The following is a 27,979-nucleotide window of genomic DNA, read 5'->3' on the forward strand; positions in this document are numbered from 1 at the left end:
GTACACAGTGCCCTCTAGTGACAGTTATGGACATCGACGACCAGAAGCGTAATTTTTATTTCTCCGCATTTATTTTTATTTGGAAAAAGAAAAAGAAAAAAAAAATCAATGCGTTGTCACTAATCGTTAAGCCTTTGCCCTTGTACGACCTTTACCTGAGAGAAACTAAATCTCAAAAACTTTATGAAACAGGTCAGGTGGTAACAGCACATTAGAACGTCAAAGTGCACATCTCAACAACAAAACAATGTAAATGAATAAAGAAAGACAATAAAATTGAAATTAAACAAGTGCTCAGTGCTCATTCTAGTTTACAGTGCTCTCCAGCTACACAAACATTTCCCAATCAATCAGTAAATACTCTCGCATGACAGATGACTAAAATACAGGCACTCGCTTTATCATAGAAAACCACATGTAGAGATTCATATATAGACAGCAGCACTTCCCGAAATCAGTCAATCCATGTAGCCAACCCTCAATTCAATCATCCACTTACTGAATAAAAAACTACAATGTTCACTTCTTTATTAAAGATTTATCTTCTAAAAAAGATATAAACTGAAAAACAGAAGAAAAGAGAGTTGGCAAGGTGAGTGATTAAACCTATCCTACATATTCTCCCTGCCAGCATCAACTTATCAGCCTCAAACGCCACCTTTCAAAACCAGCAGGCATCCAGAGAGAACGCATCTCTATAGTTGCCCAAAGCAGGGACAGAACACCATTGATCCGGGATCAATACATTTTTATTATATCCTGGAAATACCCTTAGCTCAAAAAACTACATGTCAAACGTGATAACGTTCTAATTTATAGTGATCAAATCATACATGTGACTGTAGATTTTCCGGTTCAGTTGGTTTTTGATGGTTTATTCCTTCCTGCATGTGCACTGGGAAGTGAAAGTGAGGTCAAAGGCTATGTACCTATCGGTACGGGAACATATCGCATTAGATTGTACAGGGCAAATCAGGGAGTTAGTGTGGAGAGAACATCAGCACGGATAAAACACTTTAAACTTGTGTTTTTAAAGTAGCTTTTAAAGGGATAGTTTACCTAAAAATTTAAATTCTGTCATCATTTCTCATATCTCACTCTCATGTCCTTCCAAATGTGTATGACTGTGTATGAAGATTTTTTGAAAAATGTTTTTGTCCATACAATAAAAGTCAATGAAGTCCAATAGTTTTGGATCCCAATGACTTTCAGTGTATGAACAGCTAAAATATTCTTTAAAATAATTTATCTAGTAAAGTTATACAGGTTTGGAATGACGGTGAGCAAATGAAGATGGAATCAAAAAATTTTTTGGTGAATTATTACTTTAAGTTAGAGTGTGTGTTTGTACAAGTTATGACTTCTGTGTTAGTAAGTTAGTGTCCTACTATTGATTGTGTGATTCATTATTATGCATAACTCATTTGAGACTTGTTTGCTTAGGTAGTTTAGGTGCCAATAGCATTTCATCTCCTTGAGGGCCGGGCCCCTTCATCGCCATACTGGCTCCAACCATAGCAGGATAGCTCCGATTCCTCCTCATACCTTCGTTTAGTGGACTAAAGGGGGACCCTGCCCTTCGAAGCCCACCAAGAGGACCTATAAGCGGGCTTGGCCTTGGAATCCCACCCCCTGTTGCCCCAGAAGCCCCAGGGCTTGCCAACCCCAACCTTTTTAGCTTATCAACCAAATTGAGATTATACATACTGACATCAGTTTGGCTCTCACAGTCTTTAGCCTGAGCCCCGGACACCCCTGCTACCTCTTTCAAAATGGACCGTGCCGGCTTGGAAGCCAAAAAGTTTTCATAGGATGGGCTTTTGAAAGAGAAAGGCATGGAGGTGTCTGAATCAGAAACCACCGATCCTGGGCTAGGAGTGCGACGGGTAGGGGAATTGGGTGGGGTAGTGGGGCGGTGGGGGTCAGGAGGTGGAGGAGGAAGAACTGAGGTGGAAAAGAGGACTCCTCCACTTCCTCTGTCCCAGCTCTGAGGCTGGTACACAGCAGCAGAAATGCCCCTCTCCTGCAGGAGGCGCACCAGCCCCAAAGAGGTGCTGAAGGTTTTTGTGGAGTCCCGCAAGTTGGTGAAGGATTGTGACTGGGACAGACTCATTCGGCGAGGAGTACAGGGCGTGGCGGCAGGCGTCGACCGGAGACTGCTTGACATCACGCAGGACGAGGTTGGGACAGGGTTTAAACTGGACAGAGAAGCAGAACATTATGTGCTGATTGGCTGGTCAATTATTGTCTCAGTTACAGGACAGTATATTTACCTGGGGGTCACCCTTGTGAGCTCATCAGAAGGATGGAGGATTTTGCAGGTGGTGAAGGTGTAGGTTGAACTTGTATGAGCCATGCATTTGCCTGGGTAATACACTGGAAAAAGTACAAAAGCTGAGAGCAAAGCAAAGTTTTCATTTATTTTTATCTAAATAAATAAATACGTTTTTAAAATATATATATTTTTAATTTACATGTCTACTTATCAAATACGTGGATTTGAAATATTGATTTGAGAAATTTGTAACTTTGTCATCTGAAATGTGTTATAGTAATTTATAGGAAATTGTTTGCCTGGACAATGGGCAAATATAGTTTTGATCAATCAATCTATCAATCTATCAATCAATCAATCAAATAAATAAATTAATGAATAAATAATTGTTATATTTAATTACATTTATTTAAGTCAAATAGTTTTGTATACGGACTGAGCCTAGTCACAGAAAAAATATAGTTTTAAGTAATTTGATCTAAACAAATAAAACAATTATTTAAAATAAAATGAGAAAATGTTTTTTATTTACATTTAACAAATACATCGGATTTGAAATATTAATTTAAGTAATTTTTTAACTTATGAACTTAATATATAGGAAATAATTTCCCTGGGATAATGGGCAAATATACAGTTTTGATTGATCAATCAGTTGATCATTCAATCAATAAATAAATATTTTACAATAAATTTAATTTATTTAGGTCAAATAGTTTTCTATAAGGTCTAATTACAGCAAATATTAATTTATTTTATCTAAATGAATAAATAATTGATTTAAAATGTTTTTTTTTTCCATTTACTATTTACCAAATACACAGATTTAAAAAACTGATTTGAGAAATTTGAAATTCTGAAATTTATTAGCTTAATATAAAATTGTTTGGGACAGTGGGCAAATGGTTTTAATTTCTTTTTTAATAAATAAATACAAATATTTTGTAATTAAATGTAATTCATTTATTTAGGTCACACAGTTTGTATAAGGACTCTATATATTTAGTTAACATTTATCAAACTTTATGTAGCATATCTTTATACATACAAGAAAAAGTTCTTAGAAACATAAATATTATTTACTTTTATTACAACCCAAATTCCGGAAATGTTGGGAGGTTTTATAAATTTGAATAAAATGAAAACTAAAAGACTTTCAAATCACATGAGCCAATATTTTATTCACAATAGAACAAAGATAACATAACAAATGTTTAAACTGAGAAATTTTACAATTTTATGCACAAAATGAGCTCATTTCAAATTTGATGCCTGCTACAGGTCTCAAAATAGTTGGAACGGGGGCATGTTTACCATGGTGTAGCATCTCTTCTTTTCAAAACAGTTTGAAGACATCTGGGCATCAAGGTTATGAGTTTCTGGAGATTTGGTGTTAGAATTGGGTTCTATTCTTGCCTGATATAGGTTTCCAGCTGCTGAAGTGTTCGTCTTTCGTTTAATGATGCGCCAAATGTTCTCTATAGGTGAAAGATCTGGACTGCAGGCAGGCCAATTCAGCACCCGGACTGAACTACTACGAAGCCATGCTGTTGTAATAGCTGCAGTATGTGGTTTTGCATTGTCCTGCTGAAATACACAAGACCTTCCCTGAAATAGACGTCGTCTGGAGGGGAGCATATGTTGCTCTAAAACCTTTATATACCTTTCAGCATTCATAATGCCTTCCAAAACATGCAAGCTGCCCATACCGTAAGCACTTATACACCCCCATACCATCAGAGAACTGAACTGAACGCTGATGACACGCTGGAAGGTGTCACTCCCTCTTTAGCCCGGAGGACACGGTGGTGATTTCCAACAAGAATGTCACATTTGGACTCATCTGGCCATAGAACACTTTTCCACTTTGAAACAGTCAATTTTAAATGAGCCTTGGCCCACAGGACATGACGGCGCTTCTGGACCATGTTCACATATGGCTTCCTTTTTGCATGATAGAGCTTTAGTTGGCATCTGCAGATGGCACAGCGGATTGTGTTTACCGACAGTGGTTTCTGGAAGTATTCCTGGGCCCATTTAGAAATGACATTGACACAATCATGCCAATGAGTGATGCAGTGTCGTCTGAGGGCCCGAAGACCACGGGCATCCAATAAAGGTCTTCGGACATGTCCCTTACGCACAGAGATTTCTCCAGTTTCTCTGAATCTTTTGATGATGTTATGCAGTGTAGATGATGAGATTTGCAAAGCCTTTGCAATTTGACACTGAGGAACATTGTTTTTAAAGTATTCCCAATCATTTTATGCACTCTTTCACAGATTGGAGAGCCTCTGCCCATCTTTACTTCTGAGAGACTCTGCCTCTCTAAGACATCCCTTTTATAGCTAATAATGTTACAGACCTGATATCAGTTAACTTAATTAGTTGCTAGATGTTCACCTAGCTGAATCTTTTCAAAATTTGTTGCTTTTTCAGCCATTTGTTGCCCCAGTGCCAACTTTTTTGAGACCTGTAGCAGGTATCAAATTTGAAATGAGCTCATTTAGTGGATAAAAGTGTAAAATTTCTCCCTTTAAACATTCGTAATGTTATTTATGTTCTATTGTGAATAAAATATTGGCTTAAAATATTGGCTCATGTGATTTGAAAGTCTTTTAGTTTTCATTTTATTCAAATTTAAAAAACGTCCCAACATTTCTGGAATTTGGGTTGTATTAAATAAGTATCTTTGCATTGTATGCAAGCTGTCTGTAGCATAAAGAAACATGTTGACTTACTTGAGAACTCTATGGAAGCATGACCTGTGCTGAGACATGGTGACGGGGAAGCTGAGGGGGCAAGGCTATGGGCAGAAGGGACACTGGGATTATATGTGATTGTGGTGGGAAGGTTCTGGAAGTACTGCTCTCCAGGATCGTCCTCCTCATAGTCAGCATAGTGATATACTTCCTCCAGGTCCAGCTCCAAGGGACGGTAGCCTTTCGGGACCACACCAGGTCGAGCATCCAGGATACCGCCCAGATTAGGCTGAGCTAACTGCTGCCAGTGCTGAAGGGTAGCTGAGCCTAGGAAAAAGACACAAGGGATATTGAGGAGGAGAACTGTGTGATTTCATAACCTAATTTACACAGTGGCTACATCAACTCAGTGTGAAAACAAACACATATTAACAATGTTGCAATGCTACAATGAAGTGATAATGAAAAACAAAAAATGAAAGAAAGAATGAGAATAAGATGTCTTTATTGAAGATATACTAAATGAAAGTGCAGAACAGAATTAAAACAAAATAACAGATGGGAAAAAAATACAAGAAAGTACAGGAGATACAGAAACAGAATAAAAATGGATGAAAAACACCACAAACAAAAGTGCATGTCTATTGTTCACTTATTGTCCATTAGGTGGCGGTAATAAAATATGGAAAACAGAAATTCCCCCAAGAACTTTTTACTACAAACTTGACAAATCAAAATTTAAATTACTACTTCATGCACTTCATGTACTACACTATATTAGACACTAGAATATATAGAAATGACTGATGGGACTCTTTCACATCTCACATACATGGTTTAGCATAGATAAAACACAAATAAAATCCTTCCTGTTTGATTGCCTGATATATGAATATGCTTAACAGTAACAGCATATGCAAAATAAATTGCATCAGCCAAGTGATAAAGTGGAGGGTGTTTCCTTCAAAATTAGCGCTTTTTTTGTAAAAGGGCTAGATGACAGAATTTTTATTTTTTGGTGAACTATTTCTTTACATTTATCCATTTTCAAAACTTTGTCATAAATTGATCGCTAGTGTAATTGTACCCAGGAGCGGGACTCTCTAAAGTATGAGTGTTTGCGGGGGTGCATTAGCCCCCACAGTGAATTGAAAAGCATCATAGTGGGTCGGCGTGGCCTGGAACGGTAATGCAGGAATGTCTTAGGATAGACATTTTGGGTATTTCGGTCACCTTCCAGAGGTTTGACAATCTGGAGCTTGTCAGGAAGATAAGGGCGGCTGGCCCAAGCACCCAGGGACATGATGCTTTCACTGTGCACAAGTCTGTTAGAATAATCTCCACTGTCCGCCGGCTCCCGATTACGCCTCTCTCGCTCCCCCTCAAAGAAGAGACGCTCGCTCAGACAGTTCTGCCGTCGTAGAGACAGTCGCCGCAGAGCAAGCTTGAGCTCCTCAGAGCCAGGTCGTTTCTCAGAGGCGTCCACACTGCGGTCAAAAAAAGGAAATTCGTATGACTGGAAACGAAGGTCATTCTCAGGAAACAGTGGCATTTGTTTGTTTTAGTTAAAAGGATGCTGAACTTAGTCACAGTATTTGATAGCTTTAACTTTCAACTTAAAGGGTTAGTTCCCCCAAAAATGAAATTTCTGTCATTAATTACTCACCCTCATGTCGTTCCACACCCGTAAGACCTGTTCATCTTCAGAACACAAAATAAGATATTTTGATGAAATCCGAGAGGTTTTTTTATCCTCCATTGAAAGCAACGAAATTACTACATTCAATCTCCAGAAAAGTAGTAAAAACATTGTTAAAATAGTCAACTACAGTGGTTCAACCTTAATGTTATGAAGTGACGAGAATACTTTTTGTGCACAAAAACAAAACAGAAATAATGACTTTATTCAACCATTTTTCCTCTTCAGTCTGTCAGTCTGTTTTACACAGTTGGCGCAGTGCTGCGTTTCCGTATTTACATCCAAACGGCGCCTCATTATTGGCCGGCTCCTGCATCAGCATCACACGCATGCCTCGCGCTGCTCACTTGAACAGGCGTTGGCTAATACTGACGTAGAACCTAGAAGCGCTGAACGAAAATAGCGTAGCAGAGTGACGGGAGAGACGAATTTGTTGAATAAATCATTATTTTTGTTTTGTTTTTGCGCACAAAAAGTATTCTCGTCGCTTCATAACATTAAGGTTGAACCACTGTAGTCACGTTGACGTTTAACAATGTATTTACTACTTTTCTGGACATTTAATGTGGTAATTATGTTGCTTTCAATGGAGGATGAAAAAACCTCTCGAATTTCATCAAAATATCTTAATTTGTGTTCCGAAGATGAACAAAGGTGGAACGACATGATGGTGAGTAATTAATGACAGAAATTTTTGGGTGAACTAACCCTTTAAAGTTTAATGTTTATTGCGTAATGCAAAATTAAAATTATTTTATTGTTTAATGTTTGATTTTCCATCAGGAATATCAGTCCATTTGCATGTCCCCCTTCATCAGTTACATTTTAAATGTGTTATTTTGATATGAGAATGACCCATGAACTTATTCAAGTGGGCCAGAACCAGTGGCCTTTCAGATCCATGAATATTTTAACATATTGCTTCCACAGCAAAGCAGTGACTGCATTATGTTCTAAAGGTCAATTTAAAGTTATTGGCTTACAGCCTCTGTAAACATAGACTCATAATAGACTCACGCAGCATCTGAGGAGCCGGTCTCGTGGAGCATGCTCTGTGTACGGTTATCAGGCGCTGCATTGTTGCTATTGTCAGATGGGGTGGACCTAAGAGAAGACAGCGTCTGATTGGACCCAGGAATGTTAGTGGCAGAATTAGCAGAAGAGCGCTGTCTGACAGACTGGTTGATGTTCTTCACAGTCTCAAACACACGCTTATGACGGACCCTTGAGACAAAAGCATATTTTGTTACTGAATGCAAAGAGTAATTGAACTAAAACAAATTCAGATTATGACAATGAAAGAAAATGTGCTGTGTGATGGGAAGGAACAAAAAAGTTCAAACCTCTGTTCTTCATTGTCAGGATTCTCAAGACTCAATTCCTTCCTCATAGTTCCCTCAATTTCAGCAGCCAGGGAGTCCTAAAACACACACACGCACACATTTACTCACTTATCTAAATGGGGACATACCATATTCCAGTTCTATTGTTTTTACATACAGTTAATTATTTTAAAGAACTTTATTTACTTTATTTTTATACCGTTTTTACAAATGAGAACATCCCCAAAAGAACATTTTGTCAGATTTAGCTCACTTTTGGGTAGAATTTTATCCCCAAAATATGGTAAAAATTTATTTTATTTATATAACTTACTATATATATTAACTTTCTTAATAAGTAAAATGTGATATGTTTTTAGGATTCTCTAATAAATAGAAAGTTCAAGTTTCAAATTGATTTTTTTTGTAACAATGTAAAAGTCTTTACTGCATGCGTCCTTTTTTGGATTTTTTTTTTTAAATCTTACTGACTCAAACTATTTAACAATGTAAATTGACTTCTAGCTGACTTGTATCATAAAGACTAAGTCTTATCCAACTTTTGTCATTATCTCCAGCAAATCTACACCAGCAGACATTAAACAAGAAGATACAAGTGTTTGTGATCTCCAAGTGCACTGGCCCTGCATGAGTTATATAACTGCGTGTTTGTGTACCATGGGAAAAAGTCCCAGAGGGTGATAGCGTCGAGGAGTTCCCGCAGACACGCTGCGGTTCCGTAGGTTCTTGAGCTCCTCTTGAGCCTCATGGAGCATTTCAATGCACTCAGAGTATTTATCCTCCAGCTCCTGCAGCTGTGTGTGAGTAACCAACAATAGTCAATAACATTCACACAGAATGAAAAAGTGAATATATTATGAAGATATGCTTTTGTAAGATTAACTACATGGAATACTGATTTATTATGTCTGAAGTAAAGTACCTCGGTTGTGAGCTGTCTCTGAGCATCTTTAGCTGCCAAAAGGTGCTGAGAAAGTTCTTCATTCTCAATGGCAAACTGTCAAAAACATACACAAACACACAAACACATGTAAATCTCAGCACATATTTATCTCATATATTTTGTAATTCGTTCTCCAATAAAGTGAAAGACGCAAATGACTCACAGTTTTGGCTTTTTTCTGCAGGTCCACAATCTGAGAGAGTAAGTGTGTGATTTCCTCCTGTTGGCGAGAGGCATCTTCTGTCTTTCTGGCCAGCTCTTCAGCTATACTTGAGATCTGGATGCTGGACTGCCCTGTATGAGGAGAAAGGGTGGACTTATTTTTGTTTTGTTCAAATACAGGGCTCTAAACCTCCAATTAAGCCAGAGTTTCACTCACTTAGCTCTCTGACGCAGTCATTCACCAGCTGCTGTTCTTTCTCCTCATATGACTCTGTCTCAGATTTCAGATGACTCGCCTAAGGACAAGAAAGAGAGGCAAGTACTACTTAAAGATCAAGTGTAAAAAATTATGTAAAAGTATATACTGTTTCATATTGTTCTGTGTAATTTCTAAGAACCTTTAAGCAAATATATTCTAAATACATCAAATGTTGTCAAAGATTTAACAAAAGAAAAGTGATTTGCAATCTTTTTATGTTGGAATCATTAAACCCCCAGAAACATGAAATATCACCCTATAAGTAAAACAATTATTGATAATTTGCTGGTAGTTCACTGTGAGATCGGAACAATTCTGACTAACATGGGTTAAAGATATTCAGTAGGATTCACAATCTAGCGTGATCACAGCATGCATGCACAACAGAAATCAATAGTTTTTTCTGTTCACATTGAAATTGGGAACATTGCTCACACACATTGACACACTGCTCTAGGCCAATAGAGTCTATTGTATATCCCAATAATAAAAAAGCACAACTGTTTTTAACAATAATAATAAGAAATGTTTATTGAACACCAAATCAGCATATTAGAATCATGATTTCTGAAGGATAATGACAGAGTAATGATGGTGAAAATTCAGCTTTGCCATCACAGAAATAAATTAAATTTTTTAAAATATATTAAAATAGAAAACACTTATTTTAAATTGTAATAATATTTCACAATATTACTGTGTTTACTGTATTTTTGATCAAATAAATGCAACATTATTAAACATAACATTTAGAAACATTTAAAAAATCTTACCTACCCCAAACTTTTGAACGGTAGTGTGTGTGTGTGTGTGTGTGTGTGTGTGTGTGTGTGTGTGTGTATGTATGTGTGTATATGTATATATTATGTGCATGTACCTCTGATCTGAGAGAAAGATTTTCCTCCTCAAGGTCTCGAAGTTTTTGCTGCAGAATATCCAGAGATGAACCGCTACAAGCAGAAACTCCTGCCCTTCCCTGTTGACCCCTAACCCAAAACAAAAGAAATATAAATATGAAATCACACTGAAATATTACAATTCTGCTTTCTTTAGTTTTATTGAAAAACTTTGGGCTGTCTCATTCAGCAGAAATAACAAGTGTTATAACAAAATAATTGTTCAGTTGCACATTATAAATTTAACTACAGCTGAAAAGCCCTGAAGAAAAACACCTGAGCTAAAAATATCCTAACTGAAACCAAAAGAACTGGCTCCACTGGCCTTGAGCGAGAGATAAATGAGAACAGTGTTATAAAACAGTGGACTGACGTGGGCGATCCAGACCCCTCTTCACTCTCCTCCACTGCATTAGTGTAGAACTGCAGGAGCTCGTCTTTTAGGTTTAACTCATGATGTAGTTGAGCCACCTGCGGTACAATCAAATCAACAAAATGAAATTAAATTACAAAAAATTATGCTCATGACTTCATCGTTACTAACAGGTTGAACATAGGCTAATTGTCATTACTCATATTATTACTAATAGTTTAACAGACTGTTACTGAGCTGAAACAACAAGAAAGCTTCTGAAAACTGGAGGCAAATACACTGAACAAGAAGTTGCAGCACTTCTGCAAGGGGCAACTAATTTTTAGCACCAGAAACACTTTCACCTACACATTGTAATGAATCTGTTTATGTACCTCTTCCCTGATGGTGCCCACTTGTTCCTCCAGGTATTCGTTCTGCTCTGACAGTACGCGGTTCTTCTTCAGGAGGGACTGACCGATGCGGGCAGCAAGCTCCAGATCCCGCTCTTTCTGTAGAGTTGAAGAAAAGATTCTCAAATACACTACCATTCAAAATTTCTGAGTTGGTAAGACTTGTTTTGTTGAAAGTGCTTTTGAAAGGTGGGATTTATTTGATCAAATATAAAGTAAAACACTAAAACAGTAATACTGATCATTATTATTACAATTTAAAATAACTGTTTTCTATTATTGAATATATTTATATTGAATATGTTTTATATTGAATATATTTTAATATGTAATTTTTTCCTGTTATGGATTCAGCAGCCATTACTCGAGTCTTTAGTGTCACATGATCATTCAGAAATCATTCTAATATGATGATTTGGTGCTCAAGAAACATCTTATTATTATCAATGTTATGCTGCTTAGTGTTTTTGTGGAAACTTTTTTTTTCAGGAATCTTTGATAATTTGAAAGTTCAAAAGAACTGCATTTATTTAAAATATAATTTTTGTCTTTTTATAAATGTCTTTACTGTCACTTTTGATCAATTTAATGCATCCTTGCTGAATAAAAGTATTCATTTATTTTTTAAAAAGTCTTACTGAACCCAAACTCTAGCATCATAATAAATACACATAATTTTTTTTTAAATTTTCACCTCCTCCAGAAGTCTTGTGACAGCGTCAATGTCATTGTAGGTCTTAGTCATCTGGCTCACTCGCTCAGCACATAGCACTGAAACAGACCGAAAGAGTGTAGAAAAACCTGTTAGCAAAGCACTTGAGCATATCAGACCTGAGTTCAGTACAATGAGGATCTTACATTGACTTAACCTTAAAAAAAAAATCCTGACATAACTCTTAAGCTTACAGACATCTCATGTGAATTTAAGTAGATAAAGAAGAGGAGGAAAAAGCTATGGCTTGCTGACCTCGCACCATCATGCTCTTACAATAACATCAATGACAAATCATGCGTGATTGTCCCGGCGACTGTTTCCATGGTGCTGTTACCCAGCAACCCCATCCACAGTCAGCCAGAATCAGATCAGCCACAATTACTGTTATATCACACTCTTACAGTCACACAGAGACATACACGCACAGAAGTATGCACAAAAATAAAAAGTAATAAGAGATCAAATTAAAATGTAAACTGTCCAACATATTTTTAATGAAACATTCGATACTAAATTCAATGTACAGGATGTGGGTATGCAGAAGGAACTTTTTTGTCAGAAGAAATACTACATCTTGGAGCTGTATATTATAAAATATACTATAGAAGGTAAATTTCAATATGCAAAATACAGTAATATACAGTAAGGTCTAGTGAAACCTGCTTTAATGAATTTTAATAACAAATCTTGTATTTTTAATGCATCCGAGTTCCTAATGTCTTTACTGTAAAAATGTGAAATGTGAGAAAGAGATGAGAACAAGAAAGAGAAGTTTTATGAGGACATACCGTCAGAAAAGTAAATGACTCTAGACATAGCAAACAATAAGACAACTATGCCGTCCTTTCTCTCTCTCTCTCTCTCTCTCTCTCACACACACACACACACACACACATCCAGAGGCCTCAAGCTATACTCAAAAAGGAAATAGAGAGTAAAAAGGAGAATGTGATTAGCTTTAAAGCACTTCCGACCTTATCCAAAACATTTACAGATAAAAAGTAGCCAACAACACGCAATCTAAACACCTCAAAATCAACACAAACGCCCCTGATAATGAAAAATGAAAGCTGAAACTACTCAAAGAGATGAAGTGCATAAAACACAAACACACACATACACAAACTCACACAGGGGCTTTACCATCAGCATACTGCTCATAGCACCAATCCAGCTCAAAGTCTTCTACTCCCATGATCTTGTGCATCCTTCCACTCCCTCTCCACTCAGCAGAGAGGAGAGGACCAGACCAAACCAAACGTGAGAGCTACAATTCCTTGCTCCCGTAATGGTATTGAGTGATGCTGAGAGTGTGGTCAGTTACAGCAACAAGAGTAGAGTGACTATATTTAACACTACGGTGAGAGAGAAAGAGAGAGAGAGACAGTGGGAGGGAGGGAATGAGAGAGAGAGGTTATGGTGGTGGGGGATGCGGTACATGACAGTGGGGTTAATATCACAAGGTCAAATGTAAAGGTTACATACTAGACTATAATCGATAGTGTGAACTAGTGGGTCATTCATACTATGTAGTATATTTTCATGCAGCAATTTTATCCATGATTACTATATAAAATTGTCCAATAAAATTTTAAACTGGGGCCGTATTCACAAAACATTTTATCTTACCACTAAGAGTTCTCCTAAATAGCAGTAAAAGTTCTTAGCTAACAGTTCTCTCTTAAAACCTATTCACAAAGCTGCTGAGAGCAACTTTTAGTAATGAATAGAGAGAAGTCTTAAGCTAAGAGTAAGGGCGGACCTCGTTGCTATGGATGACGTCAACACGCTTACTAACTATACCCTCAGTGATTGGCTGATGGGGGAGAAGTCTCTGTCAGCGATTTAATCATAGAAATATTGTACAATAAAGTATCATGTTGCCATATTCAAATAAAGGTTTTAAAATGCAAATTATGCCATATTCAAATAAATATTTTAAAATAAAAATGTTGCCATATTCAAATAAAGGTTTTAAAATGTAGACTAAGTGTCACTAAATAAACTAGTGTATGTTCTGCTAATTGTCAGCCTCTTACATATCTTCATTTCGAGACATTGCAGAATTCAAGCGACAAATCATGTTTTATAAACAAAGTTTGGGAGAAGCACGTTCAAACGGTCTAATCAGCTCAAGAGGAGGCATATATACACAGACGAGAGCCGACTCACCTATAGTTACCCGACAGTTTTCTGCATCCTTCCGCCACCCCATTCCTCACTCTCAGCTGGGGATACGGGGGAGAACTCTGGGTTTGGGATAAATTCCAAGCATGGAGCCCTCGATCCCCTTGGCCAGTATGCCAAATACACTTATTATATATTTTTTACTCTATTCGATCATTTGTAAGTGTGAACTCGTGAAAACAGCCACGGAAATTATTTATTTATTTATTAAAGATTTATTTTTGACGTTTTATCATAGATTCAAATCTATAAATCAAAATATGTATTGCATTTATGAATAAAACATTCAGCACCCAAGGCTCTACCGCCTATTGCCTCAATGCATACAGTTTCTTTGTGTGGTTGCTGAGGCGGATTGGCAGCAACGGCCATTAGGATTGTTTGTGATTTGGTCTTAGTGACTTAGGAGTCCTCTTGACTACTCATAACATTTCACAGATTTAGGAGCTAGCTTTAGCACTAAAATGCTTTGTGAAATAGTTTTAGAGCAAAAATTTAGGAGTCCTAAAATTATGACTGACACACCCATTATTTTTAAGAGTTTCTCTTAAATCGGAACGATAGGAGCTACTTTTAGCCTTAAGATGTTTTGTGAATACAGCCCCAAGAGGACCCTCAATCCTCTACTCAAAAAAAAAAAAAAAAATGTACAAAAGGGGACCACATTTCCAAATAGACTCTTGTGCTCTTTCTTTCGGAGCACCCAGAGGAAACCCATGCTGACATGGGGAGAACATACAAACTCCACACAGAAAGGACTCCTGGCTCACCGGGGCTCAAACCAGAGACCTTGCTGTGAGGTGGCAGTGCTACACACTGAGCCACCAGGTCACAAGCCACTATCTTCCAATAACAGAAGATATTCACACTATTATAACAAGGGAACTCCCAGCCTTTACAACCTTCCTCCCTTCCTTGCGGACCATCAGCAGAGCAGAGCTCAGATATGTCAGCTTCTTTTGCCTTTAGGGAGTATTCGCCAAAGGGAGATATTACCACTACTTCCAGGGGAAGAATGCAACGAAAGGTTGCAAAAATAGTTGCCAAGGATTCTTGCCATCAACCTCAACCCCTTGTGGAGCCATAGGGGAGCTCCAGCTCTGCTTAACTATCCTAGAACAATTGGGCAAGAGCACTCCCTCCCTGCTTGTGTTTCTCCAGGATCCAACAATACTCATATCACTCATCTAACGAAAGAGTGCAGAGTAACAAGGAGGAATTCTTATTAGGCAAACTACCTCTACTTGTTCTTAATATGGACAATGTTAAACAATGTTATCTCTCCTCAGCGATTTGATCTTCCTTATAGAACCGCTTCCTATTAATTGCCTCCCTCAAGTCTTGTCTTTTCCTCCTGGCATCACTCCTCCTCTGAGCTCTACTCCTCTGAGGAGGAGCACGAGTGGCCACGCTCTTTCTCTGACCCTGCCTCCAGAGGCATTGGCGTGAGATTTGGATCAACATGGGATGTACGCTATATTGCCAAAAGTATTGGGACACCCCTCCAAATCATTGAATTCAGGTGTTCTAATCACTTCCATGGCCACAGGTGTATAAAATCAAGCACCTAGGCATGCAGACTGCTTCTAAAAACATTTGTGAAAGAATAGGTCGCTCTCAGGAGCTCAGTGAATTCAAGCGTGGTACCGTGATAGGTTGCCACCTGTGCAATAAGTCCATTCGTGAAATTTCCTCACTACTAAATATTCCACCATCAACTGTTAATGGTATCATAACAAAGTGGAAGCAATTGGGAATAACAGCAACTCAGCCACGAAGTGGTAGGCCACGTAAAATCACAGAGCGGGGTCAGTGCATGCTGAGGCACACAGTGTGCAGAAGTCGCCAACTTTCTGCAGAGTCAATAGCTACAGACCTCCAAACTTCGTTTGGCCTTCAGATTAGCTCAAGAACATTGAGAGCTTCATGTAATGGGTTTCCATGGCCGAGCAGCTGCATCCAAGCCTTACATCACCAAGTGCAATGCAAAGCGTCGGATGCAGTAGTGTAAAGCACTCCGCCACTGGACTCTACAGCAGTGAAAACATGTTTTCTGGAGTGACGAATAACACTTCTCTGTCTGGCAAGCCGATGGACGAGTCTGGGTTTGGCGGTTGCCAGGAAAACGTACTTGCCTGACTGCATTGTTCCAAGTGTAAAGTTTGGTGGAGGGGGGATTATGGTGTGGGGTTGTTTTTCAGGGGTTGGGCTTGGCCCCTTAGTTCCAGTGAAGGGAACACTTAATGCTTCAGCATACCAAGACATTTTGGACAATTTCATGCTCCCAACTTTGTGGAAACAGTTTGGGGATGGCCCCTTCCTGTTCCAACATGACTGCGCACCAGTGCACAAAGCAAGGTCCATAAAGACGTGGTTGAGCGAGTTTGGTGTGGAGGAACTTGACTGGCCTGCACAGAGTTCTGACCTCAACCCGACAGAACATCTTTGGGATGAATTAGAGCGGAGACTGCAAACCAGGCCTTCTCGTCCAACATCAGTGCCTGACCTCACAAACGTGCTTCTAGAAGAATGATCAAAAAAACCCATAAACACACTCCTAAACCTTGTGGAAAACCTTCCCAGAAGAGTTGAAGCTGTTATAGCTGCAAAGGGTGGGCCAACTCCATATTAAACCCTACGGATTAAGAATGGGATGTCATTAAAGTTCATGTGCACGTAAAGGCAGGTGTCCCAAAACGTTTGGCAATATAGTGTACTTCTTGAATGCCGCTGACTGCGCCCTCGCCTCTCTAAAACCTCTCGACCACCGTGTCCACAAACGTGCCAAAAAGCTCAGAGGGCGAGACAGAGAAAATTTTTCTCTTCCTTCCTAATGTCCGCCAGGTTCAGCCACAGGTGCCTCTCCATCACCACCATCGCTGCCATTGAATGACCAATAGCAGTGGCTGTTTGTTTGATAGCTCAGAGTGCTAAGTCTGTGGTGCGGCGCAGTTCAGCAACCGCTTCAGGAGACAACCCCTTCTGCTGATCCAGATCTTTCAGCAGATCCGCCTGGTAGGCCTCCAACACAGCCATAGTGTGCAAGGCACCACCGGCCTGACCCGCTGCTGGATACGCCCTGTCATTTAAGCATGAAGTGGTTTGTAGCAGCTTAGATGGAATGGCCAGAGCCTTCAGACAGAATGATTCACCCTGTGAGAGATAGCTCGCAAGTGTCTCTTCAACAGGAGGCATCCTCACATCCTCGCTCAGACAACCCCTCTATAATTCGCATAATTTGAATGTTGGAATGGATAAATGCGAGCTAAATATGGTTTATTCCACGACTTCTGTAGCTCTGTGTGGAGTTCGTGAAGGAAACTGAAGGCTCATGGGGGAAGGACGATTATGGCCTGACAGGTCGAGTCCATTCGTCAAGTCTCCCACAAACAACTTTCTGTTTCTCACGGAGCCAATCTGGTTGTGGTGTGGGTCATAACATCTAATAGCTCCCTGCATGCAGGGCTGGCAGGATGAGAGGGCTCAGTACAAAAGCTATCCTCGCCCTCCTCAATCACATCCACCATTTCCTGGCTGGATGGCGCCAGCAACATGCTATCTGCTGGATCAGATGACACTAGAGACAGCACATCTTGATCCAACAGACTGCTTGAGCTAATAACTGAGGAATGTGAAAGAGCCAAACCTTTTTCAAATTCTTCAGCCAGCTTGATCTGCAATCCCCATGTCTTCAGCCTCTGCTGTGCCTCGGCTACAGCGGGGCCCGAGCCACGGGGCACAGATGCTTGTCCTTCATCTTTTGAGAATAAGGCCAAGCATAAACGGAGCTTCCTCATTATGAACTTGTCACAAAGGGTGCATTCAGAAACCTTGAGTACTGAAGTACTCACTTGGGAGCCCCAATCACCTCTGATTAGTAAGAAAATGGGCGAATGAGGATTGGCAAGTGAGATTTGCATACCGAGCCACTCCTCCCTGACATATGGGTATATAAGCTGGCCGGCAGATCCCTAATTCTAGTTTATGATAAGGAGCTGAGACAGGGATCCCAGCCATTCAGCAGAATGGTTTAGGGTTGTGGCAGGAGGGAACGGAGACGTTACATCCTTCCTGCCACAACCCTGAACCACCCTGCTGAATGGCCGGTATCCCTGTCTCGGCTCCTTAGCATAAACATGAATTAGCAAAACCCTCACTGCTTTAGGGAACGAAGGTTTCATCAGTAAACAAGACTTTCCTATTCAATCACTCATGTTCTATGTTACATCAATACTGACATATTGGGGTCCCTATGGAAAGCGCCACAGCCACTATGTTACTATGTTACAAGTGTTGAAGACACAGATGCTGGCAAGCTCTCACCTGACTCACCTGAAGAGGAAAGAATCCTCTCGTGTCCCCCCCATTAGAAGGGAATGATGCTGCAAGCGACACCGAGCCAGCCCTTCGGCACATTACCTGTTACCCATGTGTTACGCTGGATCTGCCTTCTTCGAGGGCAGGGCTTGCAAGTTCACCACCTGGTTCCATAAAGGAGTGGTGGGAACTTTGGGCACGTATCAAGGTCATGTGAGAAGAGGCTGCCCCAACTCAAGGCGCGATTCGCTGACCGAAAATGCCTCCTACAGGTCCCCCACCCTTTTAACTCCCTCGGGTCGGCGGTCACGCCGTCGATACCACCTCGGTTTTTTTCTTACCAGTGTGAAAGAGACTCAAAATACTCTGTCAATGTTGCACATACAATTAAGAGTTATACACCATTTTAATCTGTGGAATATCTTCTTTTATTTGTGTACACTCGGAGTAAAAACAAAATGTTGTGCTTTTTGCAAAATAAAGAAAACTAACATGATGCGTGATCTGTCGTCTCCCTCTGAACGAAGTCCAATCTGATAGTTCCCAGAAAATGAACTGTAACTTAGTGAATACTAATCACAAAAAAATTAGACTCATGTCTAAAGAAACGTTGAAATGTCAGGTTTTAAATCGTGTAAGTCAAATCGAAAACAAAAATTCTGTGTTTATGTAATCTGTATGAAAAGAGACACATGTCAGAAGTCTGTGATTCAGCTCATTATCCGCTATTCAGATGCAAATTCTGAGGCAATACATGTATACATCGTCTCAATCGTGTATTTATTGTCTTGAAAAGTGTTTATCTGTATGTTAAAGCCATGGTTAGAGACTTCTGGAAGACATGCCGTTAGTTCCTGGAATGTCCTGTTCTTCTTTAGATTAATTTGTGGACTAAATGTGCACAGAGCGCCCTCCGGCTGCAAGTATGAATTGAAAACACAGTATCCAATGTTCATAGTGATGACAATAAATATTGAATAAATATTACTCCTCTGTATAGAAAATTGACATAAACATATGAGAATCCATCAATATTTCTCCAAATGTGCATGCTTTTAAGCTAAAAGGCTATATGAAATGCCATAGAGGTAACATGAATGTTCAGACGCTCTGCATCACAGAAATACATTATATTTTAAAGTATATAATAGAATACCATTATTTTAAATTGTAATAAAATTTTACAGTATTGCTGTTTTTTCTGTATGTTTGATATACACCATGATGAGCTTGAAACATGATCACAGAGGGTTTTTTCACAGCCTACCTGACTGAAAGGCCTCATTATTATGCAGGTCATTAGAGGTCGTTATGCGATTCTTTTGTCTTCTCAGGTGTGAATTACCTCATTATTCATGATGATTCACGCCTCCACGCATACTGTGTTTCTTGACAAAAAGTGTCTTACAAAAACTAAATCAATATATTGTTTTATATGAACGAGTAGGCAGGATAATTTTTACATCATTTTGAAGCAAAAACTCTAGTCTACAACCTCCAATACCCAGAAGTCTTGTGAACACAGATTTAATATATTTTTTTGGCTTTATTTCAGTGACTTAAGTTTTTTGTATTAATATGTTTAAATATTAATATGTTTATGAACAACTGAAAAAAGCACAAATGTCAGGGCATGTCAAAACTTCTCCAGGGCCCCGAAAATCCTCAGACCCCAGAGGGTTAATGGAAGTGAGCGTGGTCTGGAGCACTGTCTTTAGAGACAGGATCTTAAGCTCAACTGACTGCACAGGAGTGGCTCAAAGGGAGCTCTTTGCAGACCAGAAAAGACCACAGAGAGTTCCCAAAAGGGGATGTGGTGCGGCCTGGGAGGATTTAGCCTCCTGGCGCCTCTTAGGAACTTGATGATCAGGTCATGCTTTCCGAGTGACCTACCATCACAGCACAGAGCTGATCGGGCATTTCCGGGGGTCTTCCTGCCGAGAAGAACACCACTCAGTGAACAGACTCCACTTCAAAGCATAAGCTCACCTTGTAGAGGGAGCTCTGGCTTGAGTGATAGTGTCATATGGTGCCCAGTCCCTGAGAAAGAAGGTCCTTCTTAAGGGAATCCACCAGAGGGGCTGTCGCGAGGAGTATCAGGTCTGAAAATCAAGTCCGGGTGAGGTAGTAAGGCGCAACCATCAAGACCTGCTCCTTGTCCTATGCGTATTTGTGTAGGCCCCAGGGCCAGCTGTGTGCCAACACCTCCGTGCCGAGGGGTGCCTTGGTCAGGGAGTAGAAGAGTGGGCAGTGGGAGGACTCCTGGGAGGCAAATAGATCTACCCGTGCATCCCTAAATCAACTCCAGACCAGCTGGACCACCTGGGAATGGAGTCTGGATGCATCTGAGGCATTCTAGAGGCATCTGTTGTAACAACAAGGTGCCTGGACACTTGTTATAAGGGCACTCCGGCCCATATAAAGGCAAGGTCTGACCAGGGGATGAATGTTCGACGACAGATCAGTGTGATGACCACACAGAGTGTGCCCTGTCCCCACGCCCATCTCGGGAATCGTCCATGTAGCCAGTGCTGGAGCGAGGTAAAATCAAGACATGAAAGTAAGCATCCTTAGTAAGGTAAGGTCGAAAAGTATGGTTGATCGCTGCAAACCAATCTTGGGGGCTAACACATGTGAGGATGTGTTTACTGTGTTAGCATCTTGAACGGGAGCTCGTGAAGGGTCTGGTTCAAGAATCACAGTTCCAAGATCGGCCGTAACCCCGCTTGGGGCTAGCCAGGCTCCCAAGCTCCATGCAAGTGGCACCAAAGGGACAACCTTGATAATTGTACATTGTAAAGCATCCTTGAGCCCTGGAAAGGCGCTATATAAATAAAACGTATTATTATTATAGGTCCACCACCACCTCCTGGCCCAGAGCAGCTCCCTCCATCTCTGGGCGACCCGTATCAGGGAGGGCGAGGTCAGTCATCGTGCATAGTTCCTGCATCAACTCGGCTCAGAACTACCCTTGTGCGGTTCTTTAAGTGCTTTGGCCTGATGGACTTGCAGGATGGCCATCGCATGCAGGGCAGAGGCAGTCTGGGCTGCCGTCATCTTCCAGGTCTTGGACGGGAGAGACAGTTCCACCAAGTGGAAGGACTTTGAGGGCACAAGTGCACCGTTCTCCCAAAGTGGTAACTAGAGCAGGGCCAATAGGCTGGGTAACAGCAGAGTGGACCTTGCAAAGAAGGAGAGTCATGACTGCAATGCCAACATGGTCATGCTCTCACAGTGAGAGCATGAACGCCATCTCAGCATGCTCATGGCACAGACATGTGAGACAGCAATCGTGGCCATCAGATGAAGACAGAAAACGACCACATCCTGAAACAAATAGACGGAAAGACATCTTTAAAAAAAGATGCTCACCGCCCGTGCTTCCTCTTTTATGGAAATCTGCTCTTTTGTGGGAGAATCGCTGCACTTAACTATGTAAATGGTCTTTTGTGAATGGCGAAACACCACTGAATGCGCCCTTTCACCAGCAAGAGAGATCTCCTATCATAGGCAAGCTCTTTTAGAACAGGAACAATGCTCTTTGCGAGGCAATTGGAAGAGAGTGATCTCTGTGTGCAACCACTCGGCTCCGAAGCAAAAATCTGAATGAGTGAGCTGCCGGCCAGCTTATATACCCATATGTCCAGGAGGAGTGGCTTGCCATGCAAATCTCACTCTGCAATCTTCATTGGTCCGTTTTCTTACTATTCAGAGGTGATTGAAGCTCCAAAGTGAGACCAAATATGTCCATATTGACTTAACGTTGAACGTGACTGACTGAATGGGAATTACCTAGTTCTGTCTTGAAACTCTGACGATGCAGGCTGATGGGTCTTTAACTCATTTGGTAGCGATCTCAGCATTATCTATACAGCACAGCTGATTGGTTGCTGTTGCATCAGCGGTCAATGAGCTTGCTGCTCAAACATTCAAATATTTGGCATTGTTTGCTGTTAGCAGTCTGCAGCGAGCTTTCAGATGCCATCTGAATCAACATCTAAGATAAGCAAAAATAATCTTTTATTCCACATATATGCTTTGTGTGGTCTGGTTATCAATTCCTAAATGGAGCTATCTTAACAAGTTTTAAATTAGCGTCATGTCAACAGATGCATGAGTGTATCACTGAAGCAAGCAGCTGTTTTACTGCATGGTTTATGCAGCAGTGGTCTATTGTTGTTACCACTATTTTATACGCTGTTTAGCATGGATATGAAAACAGTTAAAGTGATATAAACATTGTGCTTTATCGGCATCCACCATATTTAACGGTATTACTCAATGACACATTCATTTCCAAGAGCAATGTTTATTAGCAATGCTAAATGTGTGTGGTTGATTCAGATGCTCGTGTGTCTGAGCCACATTAAAAGAACCATCAATACAGTTACTACTAAGCATCATGTTTGTTTATAATCTGGTGGAGTCCAAGCATAAGCTGGATCATTATGCAGTTTTGTCTATACAGTAGCAATATGGTCTATTGTTTGTTTTTCTGTGAGTATGCTGTCTAAGCATGGATGAGAAGGTAAAGTAAATAAGCATTCACATACTTGTTTACATGTTTATCTGCATTAAATTACATTGTTTATTCAAAGGATGTTTTCTTAGCTATGCTAACATGTTGATGAAGCTCAGTCATTCATTATCGCTCCTAATGGTTTTATTATCAAAGGGTTATGTTAACATTATCAAATGACTAATTGTTGATACTTGCTCAGGTGGTTGCTGGGTTCCCATCTCCATCAGCTTGCAACGTTATATCTATTGCTCACGAGAACACACAGCATGTATTCTAGTGTTAAGCCGGTCGGCAAGGTAGCCAAGGCACACATAGCCTTAGGTCACTAGTGTTAAGCCGGTTGGCAAGGTAGTCAACGCTCACATAGCCTTAGGTCACTAGTGTTAAATCAGTTGGCAAGGTAGCCAAGGCGCACATAGTCTTAGATCACTAGTGCTAAGCCGGTCGGAAAGGCAGCCAAGGCACACATAAGCTGTGTCTCATTTCGAAGGCTGCGTCCTCCGGAGGTCGCATTCGAAGGTTGCATACGTCATTGAGGCTGTATCATTTCAGAAAAGTAAGTAGGACACTCCGAATGCGACCTTCGAATGCGCCCTTCTTTCACAGGAATTCGGAGGATGCATGAGGTGTATCCTTCGCTGCTGCAGATAGCCCACAATTCTTTGCGTCGCTGTTAACTCCCTGTTTCCTTTCCTGCCCATATGTCCTACGAAGGATGTCTCGTTTAATTCTGGTTAAGGACACTCCGTATACCGCATCCTTCACAGGATGCGTCCTCTGGAGGATGCAGCCTTCGAAATTAAATGAAATGAGACACAGCTATAGTCTTAGATCACTAGTGTTAAGCCTGTCGGCAAGGTAGCCAAGGCACACATAGATTGTAAAACATGCAGCCCCATTTAATAAAAAAAAATTATTAAAAAAATTGCAGTACATATGTCTTGGTGATAGATCTGCTGTTTTGGGGGGTGTTTGTCTATCCCTTCCTGTCTTTGTCATCATTGTGCAGATTTATGCATAGCAGCAGCTTGTTTCTCACTCAAATTCACATGTATAGTACTTGTATCGTCTAAATCTCCCATTAACTGTGTAAGGTAAAAGTGTTTTACAATGTATAGCAATAGTCTTCTTCAGCTGTTGCACCACAGCTTATTGGCATTTCCTGTACACCTGTAATGATCTTTTAGATGTTTGTGTTGAAGAAGGCTCTGCCCTTTTCTCTGTTTCCTGCTTTGTTGGGGGATTAATTCAGGTATTTTACATGTGCAGCAGCAGCAGCATGTCTTACATGCTCACAGCAATGTCTGTGAATGTATTGGCAGTAGCAAGTCTCGGTAATTGCTCTGCAGCAGCAGCGTAGCAGATCTATTCCGCCAAGACCACATACATTAAAGGAACACTCCACTTTTTTTGAAAATAAAATGCTAATTTTCCAACTCCCGTAAAGTTAAACAGTTGAGTTTTACCGTTTTCGAATCCATTCAGCCGATCTCCGGGTCTGGCGGTACTACTTTTAGCATAGTTCATTGAATCTGATGAGACCGTTAGCATCTCGCTCAAAAAAATGACCAAAGAGTTTCGATATTTTTCCTGTTTAGAACTTGACTCTTTTGTAGTTACATCGTGTACTAAGACCGACGGAAAATGAAAAGTTGCGATTTCATTCTGCTTGCAAAGGGAGCGTGCCTTGCAACCATGGAGACATTCTCTCACAAATGTCTCCATGGTTGCAAGGCACGCTCCCTTTGCAAGCAGGGGGTCACAGGCGCTGCGTAATATCATTGCACCTGCTGCACCCATGGTACAGCAGCAAAGTTCCTTGATTATTACGCCAGAATGAGAGTATAGTTCCTAGCGGCCTAGAAAATCACAACTTTTCATTTTCCGTCGGTCTTAGTACACGATGCAACTACAGAAGAGTCAAGTTTTAAATAGGAAAAATATCGAAACTCTTTGAGCGAGATGCTAACGGTCTCATCAGATTCAATGAACTATGCTAAGTTATGCTAAAAGTAGTACCGCCAGACCCGGAGATCGGCTGAATGGATTCGAAAACGGTAAAACCCAACTGTTAAACTCTAGGGGAGTTGGAAAATGAGCCTATTTTCAAAAAAAGTGGAGTGTTCCTTTAACATTGTCATATCCATTACCATGCCAATCTCAATTATCATACCAATATCCAGAGAGTTGTCATGACAGAATTACCTAGTTCTGTCTTGAAACTCTGACGATCCAGGCTGATGGGTCTTTAACTCATTTGGTAGCAATCTCATCATTATCTACACAGCACAGCTGATTGGTTGCTGCTGCATTTCCATGTCAATCTCAATTATCATACCAATATCCCGAGAGTTGTCATGACAGAACTAAAGATAAACATGACTGGAATAACTCCTTATCCATCCAGAAAATTAAATATAACACGGTTGCGGAGTCTGTCAGAAAAAGAAAATGAACTACTTATTACATTATCATTCTTTATGGCTCAGGCACAGATGATTTCTCTGTCAGTATATTTTGCCTGCACGGAAAGCTGTTATGAAGCATGATTCAGATGGTAAACATGACTCAGTAGGAGCTATTCAGATGGGGTTGAGTCAAGAGCTGTATACAAATATCCAACTGAACATGTCTGAAACATTTAACATTAAATTAAATTTTCCAAAATGCCTCAAGAAGTGTTTCAAAATTTACTACACAACTTACACAATGCAATTAGTGTGCCCTTCTTATTGTGTACATGTGACTTTATTTATAAACATTCTGTTGTTAATCTATTTACTCTAAAGCGTACATATATATGCATATATATATATATATATATATATGCTATTTATATATCTATAGTATATATACTGGGTTTTTTTTTTTAACTGAACTGAATTAGCATAAAATAAATGGCTTATTATTGCTGAAGTGACATACTTATACATGCAGCAGCCAATCAAGAAATTGTGTGTTAAAGTCCTTTTTACACTGATGCATGTGCGTCAGAATCTCTTATCGATATGTCTGATACCCCAGAGGGGAGATCTATAAAAGTTATGTAACCAGAACCACTTTTAAAAAAAAAAGAAAGAAAGGTTGAAGAAAGGTTAATTAGACAAATTCTCAGAATGCTAATGAAAATGTGTCATTGTTTACAAGTCAGAGAAGTTCAGTGCAAAAAAAAAGATAAATGTGTTTTATAAACAATTAGGGGAAAACTGCAAAATGTATAGCTATTTTAAGTGGAAAAAACGTAGATTACCGTTCAAAAGTTTGAGGTCAGTAAAATAAAAATTAAAAATAAAAAAAAAGCAGCATTGATCAGAGTAAGAAATGTTTCTTGAGCACCAAATCCCAAATCAAAATATTAAAATGATTTTTGAAGAGCTTTGCTTTGCCATCAAAGGAATAAATGACACTTTGAAATGCATTCAAATAAATATTCTAAGGAAACAGTTATTTTAATTGTAATGATATTTCACAATATTACTGTTTTAACTGTATTTTTGATCAAATAAATATAGGCTTAGTAAACATAAAAGATTTCTTTCAAAAACATTAAAAAATTTACCAACCCCTAACTTTTGAACAGATGAACTACTTTTACTCTAAATATTTTTAAATTAATGTGTAACATTTATATGCTTTAACTTTCAACAAAACAGTTACAAGTAACAATGGCAAATACCAGTTCAGGCAACTGAGAAAACAATAAGGCCTGTGAAACAGCAATTCCTCTATTGCAATAACATCAAAAACATCAATAACTCTAATGCTGAAGTATAGAGCTTACATAATATATGGGCTGTGATCAGCTGTAACTTTGCATTAGTTCACTTTATTTTAAACTGTATCTCACTTACAAAACCAGTGTGGGGAAACCAGCATCATCTACTGGTTGAGCCATGTCAGTGACAACACGGTTCATTTTTCACAATGACCTTGATATATCTTCAGTACATATTCTGTTACACAGGATCTTTAAAAACTGAAAAATCAGGAATATTATATTATATGGCTAGGAAAAATGTTTTATCATAACTAAAAATATCAAAGCACAACTCACTCCACCAGATAAAAGCAAAAGTCACTCCACCAGCTCAAAAGTAATGCCGGCTTTACCACAAAAGCATTTTTAGATGTGCCAGAAATAATATTTACTTTTTTTTTCATTAAATGTTACATTTTCTTAACAAAAGCATAAGAAAGAAAGGATTTTAACATTTTCGATTGTAATTCTGGCTGTCAAAAAAAGTCATTCTTACATTTTCATTTTGTTAGCCAGCTAGGTTAAAAGTTTAAATAAGCACAATTTGCAATAACGATGCCAAATGCACTGCAAAAAAAAAAAAATATGTGTGCAAGGCATAAAAACGTGCACAAGATCAATGAATGTAAGATCAACTGTCCGAAACTCTCTTAAATTGGCCCTAGGCCAACAGGCGTTGCTTACTGATGAGCTGATTGTTATTATCAATTAAAAATTACTTTAATAAAATGATAACTAAACTCTTTTAGTATGATGTACTGTCCAATATTGTTGCCATTTTTTGGTTCTACCCTCTCTTATGTTTTCCACATGTCACTGTTACTATATAAGTAACAGTAGTAACTAAGGACATTGTAATTAATCGAGTTAGTCATAAAAAGTATAGAATTTCAAGACTTTACCATCATATACATAATATTTGAGCAGATAAGACTCTAAATCAACTAGTGGTCATAACTCTTTATAATGATAACAAGCCTCTGACTCACAAAAATAGTTGAGGGTCTCCTCAATCTGCTCAGAGGTGAGGTCTATGCGTGTGTCGGGCGAGATGAGAGGCGTGTGGATCCAGTCGTCGTGCTCATAGCCATATACACTGTCTGCCCTCAGCCTGTAGACCGGTAACTGCTCCTCCAACAGACTAATAATCTCCACCTCAGGGAGTTCTGTGCTGTTACAAACATCTATAACAGAGACCCAGAGAGAGATGTGAAAATCAACAGTAGTATATCTTATGCATCTTGTAATGAAAAGAAGCATGTTCTGACCTGTGATTGTTTCTGCGTCCCTGTAGCGGGCATGTGGCGCTAGAGGCACTGGTTCCTCCGTTCCTTCACCTACATACTGTTCTTCTGGGATGGGTCCGAGGTGCACGGGTTCTGTAAAGTCTGTTCTCGAGCACTCAGAACTGGACTTGTCCAGCTTGGCAATTTCTTA

The 27,979-nt window shown here is 39.6% G+C and overlaps 1 protein-coding gene across 4 annotated transcripts; it reads right to left on the reverse strand.

Moving 5' to 3' along the window:
* Positions 1-96: 96 nt before the first annotated feature.
* Positions 97-27,970, reverse strand: trak1b (trafficking protein, kinesin binding 1b). 4 transcript variants are annotated; one of them, XM_051873335.1, is made up of 16 exons: positions 27,811-27,970; positions 27,532-27,726; positions 11,739-11,815; positions 11,027-11,143; positions 10,653-10,750; positions 10,261-10,369; positions 9,342-9,420; positions 9,126-9,256; positions 8,942-9,016; positions 8,676-8,813; positions 8,020-8,096; positions 7,694-7,900; positions 6,211-6,464; positions 5,017-5,304; positions 2,274-2,376; positions 97-2,198 (listed from the first exon to the last, which is right to left on the reverse strand). In XM_051873335.1, the coding sequence occupies exons 3-16, from the start codon at positions 11,787-11,789 to the stop codon at positions 1,421-1,423; spliced, it is 2,505 nt and encodes an 834-aa protein (XP_051729295.1). In that variant the 5' UTR covers positions 11,790-11,815; positions 27,532-27,726; positions 27,811-27,970; the 3' UTR covers positions 97-1,420. The 4 variants fall into 4 exon arrangements, with proteins under 4 accessions (XP_051729295.1, XP_051729294.1, XP_051729292.1 ...); XM_051873334.1 differs by lacking the exons at positions 27,532-27,726; positions 27,811-27,970 and adding an exon at positions 12,903-13,088 and having other exon boundaries at positions 7,694-7,780; XM_051873332.1 differs by lacking the exons at positions 27,532-27,726; positions 27,811-27,970 and adding an exon at positions 12,903-13,088.
* Positions 27,971-27,979: the final 9 nt, after the last annotated feature.

The sequence above is a fragment of the Ctenopharyngodon idella genome, chromosome 19 (genome assembly GCF_019924925.1).
Source record: "Ctenopharyngodon idella isolate HZGC_01 chromosome 19, HZGC01, whole genome shotgun sequence".
Lineage (NCBI taxonomy): Eukaryota > Metazoa > Chordata > Actinopteri > Cypriniformes > Xenocyprididae > Ctenopharyngodon > Ctenopharyngodon idella.